The 9,770-nt window shown below is 34.2% G+C and overlaps 1 protein-coding gene across 2 annotated transcripts in view; it reads right to left on the bottom strand.

Annotated features, from left to right (window-relative positions):
- LOC134273180 (ribose-5-phosphate isomerase-like) overlaps positions 1-9,398 on the bottom strand; it is a 74,945-nt gene extending 65,547 nt beyond the window's left edge. The window contains exons 1-8 of one of the 2 annotated variants that reach the window (XM_062755360.1): positions 9,224-9,398; positions 7,415-7,475; positions 7,261-7,316; positions 6,952-7,011; positions 4,746-4,879; positions 1,729-1,870; positions 1,274-1,376; positions 896-1,032 (exon numbers count right to left, since the gene is read on the bottom strand). In XM_062755360.1, the coding sequence (XP_062611344.1) occupies positions 944-1,032; positions 1,274-1,376; positions 1,729-1,870; positions 4,746-4,879; positions 6,952-7,011; positions 7,261-7,316; positions 7,415-7,475; positions 9,224-9,361 (783 nt within the window). In that variant the 5' untranslated portion in view covers positions 9,362-9,398 and the 3' untranslated portion in view covers positions 896-943. Of the gene's footprint in view, positions 1-587; positions 1,033-1,273; positions 1,377-1,728; positions 1,871-4,745; positions 4,880-6,951; positions 7,012-7,260; positions 7,317-7,414; positions 7,476-9,223 lie in introns of those variants that run through there. The other variant, XM_062755359.1, reaches the window with a different exon arrangement.
- Positions 9,399-9,770: the final 372 nt, after the last annotated feature.

Genomic DNA, 9,770 nt, shown 5'->3' with positions numbered 1-9,770 from the left:
TTTATTTTTTTATTAATTATGGAGTCATGCATCCATATTTTGTTCTTTGCTGAAAGAACTCAAATAAACCTGTTTTCCTTGAAATTTCAAGAACTTAATTTGCAATTTCACAAAGTCCATTTTCCAACACCTGTTCTTAATTTAAAAAAAATTTAACAGGAAATGAAAACACAAAGTTTCTACGTTATTTTAATGTTTGAAATGGAACATATGGTGTTAGTTATTAAACTGGTAAATATAAAGAGGCAAGTAAACCCATACCAGTAGCTCTTTATGTTTTATGTTGAATTCTACCTCTTAAATATAAGTTTAAAAACCTGCTGCACACTGTATCATAAACAAAGCATGATACATGTATCCATACACTATAAGAAATCTTATATTTAGACATACGATCCTGTATTTTGATATATACAATGAGTTTGCAAATGAATGGAGGTTATACAGATGCATAGAAATATAATAGGATTAATTTATGCCTCTTGAAATTACAATAAACACATGAAAAAGATTTTGCATTCTTAATTTATCTGTAAATGTAACATTAAAACTCTGTAGTTGCCTTTAGCTATATGAAGAACAAGATATTAAAATCTGAAATATTTTAATTAAATACACATGTAAATTATACATGGATGACAAATTGGCAAGCATACATGTAGTCTACTCATGGTTTGTCCAGAGATTCTGTGTAATGGCCTTCCAGAATTAAAGTTATGCAAAAATGAATATTTTACATTTTAAAAACTTATGCAAACATAAATGATATCATTGAACACTTCAGGATATGCCATACAATTTATATACTTCTTGAAATCATGCGTACCTTGATAAAGTATTTGAGTTTTTTTTCAAAAAAGCTGTGTTCTGCCTTTACTTTTCTTAAAATTCATACATTCCTTATCTAAGCATTGTCTTTTTTTATGTGTAGAGTCTATGAACATCACACTGATCTCTTGGTCACTTTTCCATCTGCTGTTCCAAAGTAAGCCACCTTGGCCATATTGATAAAAAGACCAGTTTCAACCACACCTAAAACAAGACCAAAATATTCCTTTGTGTAATTCAATCCATAAATAAAAGAAATAAAATGATTACCCATAATTATCAGGGTTTGATTCACCATCCTGAGTGCACTGGGCGTCTGAAAAACTTATTCATTATAAATATAAGAGTTTCACCTCATACAAGGTGAAAAGTAAATACAATACTATAAAACAACGTACATGTTTAGACCATAACTGTATTTAATGCTGATATAAAATCTCAATACCTGGAATCATTTTGATAGCAGTGTTACATTTGTCCCAGTCTTCAGAGGCTTTGGAGAACTTCCAGTCTAACACAAAGTTTCCATTGTCTGTCACCACTGGGCCCTGTAACCAACAAATGTGTTACATATTATCCCAAAAAAGCATGCATACAGGAGCAGAACAAGTTGTAAAGAAAATTCCACATTCAATTAGACATCATTTAATACATTTGAATATACTGATATTGCATTTCTTAAAGATATGAATTCCCTTTACCCAAGGAATTACTTCATATCAGCTGTGGTTAAAATTAGCCCAGTGGTTTTTAAAAAGAACTTGAAAATATATTGTTATGGTGACAGACAGAGAAATAATAGTCAAATTTTGGCTCCAGTGAACTAAATACAATATACCAAATACCAATATAGAAAATTTAATATTTTGTAAGTTATCTGGTAATCAGAGTTTTACTCACTGCTTTCTGGTGGGCCATCCTTAGTACCACTTCACCCCCAAACAGCTCCTGTATTTTAAGCTGTACTGGTTTGTATGACATAGGGATAACTTCTATTGGAATTCCTTTCTTGTAAGTTGTACCCAACACCTGGGAGTCTTTCCTGAAAATATCAAGAGTCAACTGTATTATGACACCTAAGGGTCAACTTGTGATATGGTACAGTATTTTAGTTTTTAGTGATGATCCAATTTTGATCCAATTTTTAACGATTAATTTTAACTCTCTTTGCAAGTATTTTTGGATAAAAAAAAATAAACTCACAAATAATTGTCAACATTTTTGCATTTTGAAAGATTTCAGAAATTTCCATTTTTAAGTAACTAATGAAACACTGTTCATTCAAATCGAAAACCATTACACAGAATAATTTATCTTGAGTAGTCGACTTGTGTACCATTTCATGTTGACATCAGACCAAAATTTTAGGAAGAGAAGCATTTTAAAAAATTGTTTACAGAGAAGGACAGCTAGACAGAAAGATGAATGGATGGACAATGGACATCTTTACTATTGCCTAAACTCCTCTGCTCTCTGACCAGTAGAGCTAAAAATTAGTGTTGGCAACGAATACCCGGTTAACCGGTTAACCGTCGAACGATGTGAGTATCGGTTAGTGAAACTGCTATTCGGTTACTCGGATAAAAATACTTTTTTCACAGTAAATACGTATAAAATAATTTTTATGTCACTTGTAAATGTATATTGACATATTTCCCTAATTTAATTACCGTTACTCTTGGTTCACAATTGGGATCAATTGGTTTTGATTAGTTTTCACAGTGTATATAATTGATGGCTTTGATTATCATGGGGCTACATGTTTCGAAGACCTGATTTATAATTACCTAATTTAGACCTGTGATAATCAGAATACTTTCACAAGATACCGCTGCAAACATCTAAGGCATGGATATATTTTAAAAGAACGACTGAATCGAAACCTGTCAAATGCAAATTACTAGTATGTGAATCGAAGTTGTCGTATACGGGTAGTTCTACATATATGCTATTTAAATTGCCTTAGATTGAAACATAATTCGGAAACCAGCGACTTGCAGGAAACACAAAAAACCCAACAATTACAGGGTATATTAATTCTCCTTGATCGCGACACATATCTTCTTCATGTGTTGATTATTTTTGTTTATTTAACGAAAACAAACTGACCATTTCAAGTGAAATTTATAATCGAAATTCTTCGACGATGGTGTGTGTGCTTTTAAGTTTGTATTTGTAAATAAAGTTCATATACATTGCATTTGTGGTTTATTTCTACCAATAAGTAAAAGGATGAGGTTATTAATAAATATGGAAACTATAGCAAAAAATCATCCAAGTAACCGGGTACTCGATCGGAAGATTAAGCGAGTAACCGATTACTAAAAATCGTCCGATTTGCCAACACTACTAAAAATAGGACTATTTGGCCATAACTTTGTAACCAGAAGTCTCTGTCGAGACTGAAGCTCTACTGGTTTGTACTTATAGCAAAGGAAGAGAAAAGTACTTAAGCAATTGGGAATTGAAACTTTACAACAGCAATAAATAGAACAATGATCCTTGATAAAGTCTCTTTATGTTCTTAGTGTAGTCTACTTGTGTGCCAAGTTATATTGAAACCAGACCAAAACTGTAGGAGGAGTAGCATTTTGAAACAATTTAACAGAAATTTCTATTTTTAGTAACCACGACAACACCCTTCATGGAAATCAAAAACCGATAAACCTAATTATGTATCTTAGTGTAGTCTACTTGTGTGCCAAGTTATATTGAAATCAAACCAAAACTGTAGGAGGAGTAGCATTTTGAAACCATTTTAATGAAATTTCTATTTTTAGTAACCATGACAACACCATTCATGGAAATTAAAAACCGATATACAGAATTATGTATCTTAGTGTAGTCTACTTGTGTGCCAAGTTATATTGAAATCAAACCAAAACTGTAGGAGGAGTAGCATTTTGAAACCATTTTAATGAAATTTCTATTTTTAGTAACCATGACAACATCGTTCATGGAAATTAAAAACCGTTATACAGAATTATGTATCTTAGTGTAATCTACTTGTGTGCCAAGTTATTCTGAAATCAGAGCAAAACTGTAGGAGGAGTAGGAGCATTTTGAAAGAATTTCACAGCAATTTCTATTTTTAGTAACCACGGCAACATCGTTTATCGAAATCAAAAATCGATATACAGAATTATGTATCTTAGTGTAATCTACTTGTGTGCCAAGTTATATTGAAATCAGTCCAAAACTGTAGGAGAAGTAGCATTTTGAAAGAATTTCACAGGAATTTCTATTTTTAGTAACCACGGCAACATCGTTTATCGAAATCAAAAACCGATAAAAAGAATTATGTATCTTAGTGTAATCTACTTGTTTGCCAAGATATATTGAAATCAGACCAAAACTGTAGGAGGAGTAGTATTTTAAAAGAAATTTCACAGAAATTTCTATTTTTAGTTACCACAGCAACACCGTTTATTGAAATCAAAAACCGATACACAGAATTAAGTATCTTAGTGTAGTCTACTTGTGTGTCAAATTATATTGAAATCAGACCAAAACTGTAGGAGAAGTAGCATTTTGAAAGAATTTCACAGAAATTTCTATTTTTAGTTACCACGGCAACACTGTTTATCGAAATCAAAAACCGGTACACAGAATTATGTATCTTAGTATAATCTACTTGTGTGCCAAGTTATATTGAAATCAGACCAAAACTGTAGGAGGAGTAGCATTTTGAAAAATTGTTTACAGACAGACGGACAGACAGACGGACGGACGACGGACGCATTACTATCGCATAAGCTCTTCTGGTCTCTGACCAGTACAGCTAAAAATTGTGATATACAGGAAAAAAATTATGCAGTAAATGTATACTGTTTAAAGAGCATTTATGAATTTACTCATCAGTGGAATTGGTGAGCATTTGGTTTTTCAATCAAACTGTTGTAACATTTCTCCAGTACCTGTCATCAGCAATAATGATGAGTTCTTTGGCACATGAAGCCACAATCTTTTCCTGAGTTTGGCAACCTCCCCCTCCTTTAATACATGTTAGATTTTTGTCAGTTTCATCTGCACCATCAATGACTACATCCAACTATAATGAACAAAAAATGAGAAACACATCATATGAGAAGATATATTTTTCTATTTTACACTTAATTTCTTGGTGTGGAAAATCAGACCTATATTGTAATAACATGGCTAAGGAGGATAATTTCAAATTTGAGTTTCCATCAAATTTCCTTTTTGATTTTAATATAATGATCCATAGCCGTATTTGTGAATAATGAACATGCTTGTAGATCATGAAACAAGAGGCCCACGGGCCTTATAGGTCACCTGAGTATCGTGTAACAACTTTCAAACAATTAAAATTGGTTCGTGTTTTACCCCAGAGGCCATGAAATTCACAATTCACAATTTTGAAAGAGGCACCATTGCTTATAATATCATAATTATAAACTTAGCATGCTTACTCTATTTACTTAATACCCAGAGGTAGATCAGAGTAACAAAGAGAAAATGCACTTCCACTTTCTAACCAGTAATGCATCTCAACCCAAAGGAACCACTTACCCTGGGGACACATATTTCAAAATTTTGCAAATTCTAACATAAAATTATTGATTAATACGGAAGAGCAGATTTCAAAGCATCAATTTATTTTCAGACAATGTAACCCCCCCCCCCCCCCCCAGGGGGCATAAAATAACCATTTTGCTAGATGCACCTTTCTTCATCATAAATAAATATATACTTGGGTCATTGGCATATAACCCAGGAGCAAATTTAAAGAATAGATTTTCAAAGAATTAATGCATTTTTCACGATATAATCAATAGAGCCCCGCCCTAATACCTGAACCCTTGACCCTGGGGCCATAAAATTCACAATTTTGGAAGTGGCACTCTTGCTCATCATAACTATGTACTTAGTTAGTTATTTAATACCTAGAAGCAGAGAAGAAGATTTTCAAAGAATAATGCATTTTCACTTTGGCCATAGAGCCATGCCCTAATACCAGAACCCCTGACCCTGGGGCCATAAAATTCACATGCAATTTTGGAAGTGGCACTCTTGCTCATCATAACTATGTACTTAGTTAGTTTATTTAATACCCAGGAGCAGAGAAGAAGATTTTCAAAGAATTCATACATTTTCACTATATGATCAATAGAGCCCCACCCTAACACCAGAACCCCTGACCCTTGGGCCATAAAATTCACAATTTTGGAAGAGGCACTCTTTCTCAACATAACTATGTACTTAATTAGTTTACTTAATACCCAGGAGCAGAGAAGAAGATTTTCAAAGAATTCATGCATTTTCACTATATGATCAATAGAGCCCCAACCTAACATCAGAACCCCTGACCCTGGGGCTATAAAATTCACAATTTTGGAAGAGGCACTCTTGCTCAACATAACTATGTACTTACTTAGTTTACTTAATGCCCAAGAGCAGAGAAGAAGATCTTCAAAGAAATAATGCATTTCACTATATAATCTATATAGCCCCACCCTAGCACAAGAACCCCTTACCCTGGGGCCATGAATTTCACAATTTTGGTAGAGGACTCAATGCTCATTACATTCATGCCAACAGTTTGCCTGCATGATGTCCAGGAGTAAAGAAGAAGATTTTTAAAGATTGCACTAATTTTAGTGGTTTTGGCCCCACCCCTCAGGCCCCAGGGGGGCAGGGACCGTGAAATTCACAATTTTTGTTCCCCTTCATCCATAGATGCTATGTGCCAAAATTGGTTGAAATTGGTTGAGAGGTTGCAGAGAAAAAGCTGAAAATGTTCAAATGTTAACACACGGCGCACAGCGCACGACGCACCACGACGGACAACAACGGATAGCAATAGGTCACCTGAGTTTACTCAGGTGACCTAATTATACAAAAGGACAGCTATCTTGGCATACATTGTTTCATCTAAATGTTGATCACTTTAAATACAAAGAAAATAGCAATAACTCAAAGCATCTTCCCAAGTCCAGGGTAAACTGGACTGGAACAGACTCAGCAGTATGGATCAGAAACCCTTGGCTTCTGTAGACTTTGGAAGATGAGCGCAAAGTTGAATAAGCATCCTCTTTCTTTTGTTGCTTTAATTCTTTTGAAGTGTGTGTGTCATGGCCTTTACATGTAACAGAATCATACCTTTGGACAAGTCTCTAAAGTTCCCAGATTAAGTTTGTGCTCCTGAATAAGCTGGTTAGCCTGAAATATGAAAATAAGGACCCCAAAAATGATTATGCATTATGCAAGAGACTGCTGATTCAAAAATGTTTAACACTGTATTTTAGTCAGATATGTAAATACCAGACAGACTTCAAATGATTTGCTGGTACATGTACCAATTAATGCTATATTGATTTATTTCCAGTATTATTATAAAAGTTCTTTCAAAAATATAAATTTTGTCATTTGCACAAAGGTCAAAATATCAAGGGTTTGACTATATCTCACCTGGAAAGATGTGGGAACACAGATAATGTTCAAGTTTTCTTTTTGTATTCTCTCAGCTAAAACAAAATGTATAAAGATATTAAGTGAAATACTAAGATATTAAATAAAGATAAACATTTTCAAACAATAGCGTCTAAACCAGATTCTTTCCTACCAAGCCTTTGAACAGCATACACAACAGTAGATCCACTTCCAATGCCAACGTTTTGGTTATTCTGCAAAACACATAGAAGAAACCATATAAGGAAACAAGATTACATGATTAATTAGTTAACTGTTAAGGTAATAAAAGCAAGAGGTCCATGGGCCAAATTGCTCACCTGCAATAAAAGAAGATAAGATATAAAAGTGATCATACACACCCTTTCCCAACACCTTTGCTGTTCTTGAGAAGAGGATTTTGAAAGATTTTTTCCTTTATATTTCTATGTAAAACTTTATTTGCTTGTTGTGAATCAATAAATAGCCCAACAGTTTTACTGTTTTTGGGAAGATTTTAAAAATTTTTTTCTTATGTATGTCTATAAATGTAAAACTTTGATCGCCCACTGTGGCCCCATCAAACACCAGGGAGTCAAGATTTGAATAAGCTTGAATCTAGATTATGTCAGGAAGCTTTCACTTAAGTTTCATGTTTTCTGGTCCAAACATTCTTGAAGAGAAGATTTTTTAATACCTCACCTAATTTTCACTTATTTCTTATACTTATCTCCCCTTGGAAGAGTATGTGGTCCTTGATTTGAAAAAAAATTGAATTTCCTTTACCTAATGATACTTTATGCCAAGTTTGGTTGAAATTGGACCAGTGGTTCTGGAGAAAAAATAGGATGAAAATGTGAAAAGTTAATGACAATGACAACAATGACAGAAAATGGAAAGCTCAATTGAGCCTTCGGCACAGTTAGCTTAAAATGACTTGATAGTAAACCTAAACTTTGGATTCTAGAAACTAATTTAATATTAAGGAACTCTCCATAGTCAGACCTACGTATCATGGAGTTTACACAACGGAGATGTGTAAATTCATCCTTCATATTATATCTAGTTTTATGACATCAATTGAAATTGCATGGATGTAAAGAGAGGGAGTGAAGAGAAACTAAAAAGGGAAACATTTTGGTTCCAAATGACCATCTGTTATACATGGCAAGATGGGTCATGAAGAATATTGCAAGTATCATATGTTTTACAGTGTGGCTGTTGGGGCGAGCGCAGTTCATCAAAAACACACTTGAAACTTCAAACATCAAGTTGCACGAGACAGCTCGCCTAGCTGTGATGTCAAATGACGTAATGGAGCTTGTTGGAGCTTATGGAGACAGCAGAGTGTCTGGTTGAAACTATAGACCTTGTGCAATTTTTGACGAAACACACGGAAAAAAAATTACCGTATATACTCGCCTATAAGTCGGTCCGCCTATAAGTCGGTTGTATTTAATAAGCTTATATATCAGAGGAATGACCTCATGCTATACCATTCATTTTATAGCTCGCCTATAAGTCGGACGTAGAGTTTTGGACCAAAAATTAACTCCAAAAAATCCGACTTATAGGCGAGTATATACGGTAAGCTTTTTAATTTAGTTTATTTATTTATTCACCATTATCGCATGGAATCCTGTTTCACACCTAATGTTATTTTTAAAAAAGTCTGATTTCGTAGTTCCCTGCTTTTTATATTGTGACATGTGCATGTCTCCCCTGCACATGTCACAATATAAAAGCAGAGGGTAAGAGTCAGGGCAAAGAGTCAGAGAAATCTTGGATTAGTAGCTAAATAAAGCTATCTCAGGTAGGTAAATAAAGCTATGCAGATAATTTAAGCTACGTATCTAAATCTAGTGATTGTACCAGACCTGTTGAATTATCTACATGCATTTGTCATGTTTCCCCTTGGCCTACCAAAGCGGATGACATTTTCACAAACCTTTGTAAAATTGCAGAACTATGCAATTTGAAATACCTTAACATGTTCGTCAACAGCAGCAAAAGCTGCAGCCTTTTTCCCTGCCTCTATTGCCGACATTGTCACACACTGCCGAATCTGGGCGGTGACATGAAACTGAAGACCTCGACCGGCTCGAGCTACCGAAGTAAACATTCGCACATGGAGGAAGAAGATTTGTAGTGTTCGATTAGAAAGCGCGCATTCATATCCGGTAAAGTCACGACGCTACTTAGACGCTACTTAAAATTTTGACTAGAAACAACTTCATTATTAGATGGGTGCGTCGATTTACCCAAAAGGACCCAAAAGGACCCAAAAGGAACCCAAAAGGACCCAAAAGGACCCAAAAGGAACCCAAAAGGACCCAAAAGGAACCCAAAAGAACCCAAAAGGACTTTAATTAATATATTATAATACATTGAAATTGAATTAAATTATGAATATTATATCATACATTTACATAAAAGTTGACAAAAACATACATTTATATTGTTGCAACTGTAAAAATAACATATAACTTTTATAGCACATCAAACACTAAATCTGGTCAGGTATGCTTTGA

The sequence above is a fragment of the Saccostrea cucullata genome, unplaced genomic scaffold (assembly GCF_032062105.1).
Source record: "Saccostrea cucullata isolate Sc308-1 unplaced genomic scaffold, CSIRO_AGI_Scuc_v1 ctg137, whole genome shotgun sequence".
NCBI lineage: Eukaryota > Metazoa > Mollusca > Bivalvia > Ostreida > Ostreidae > Saccostrea > Saccostrea cuccullata.
Note: the sequence above shows the minus strand (reverse complement) of the source record. Positions and strands in the feature narration are given on the sequence as shown.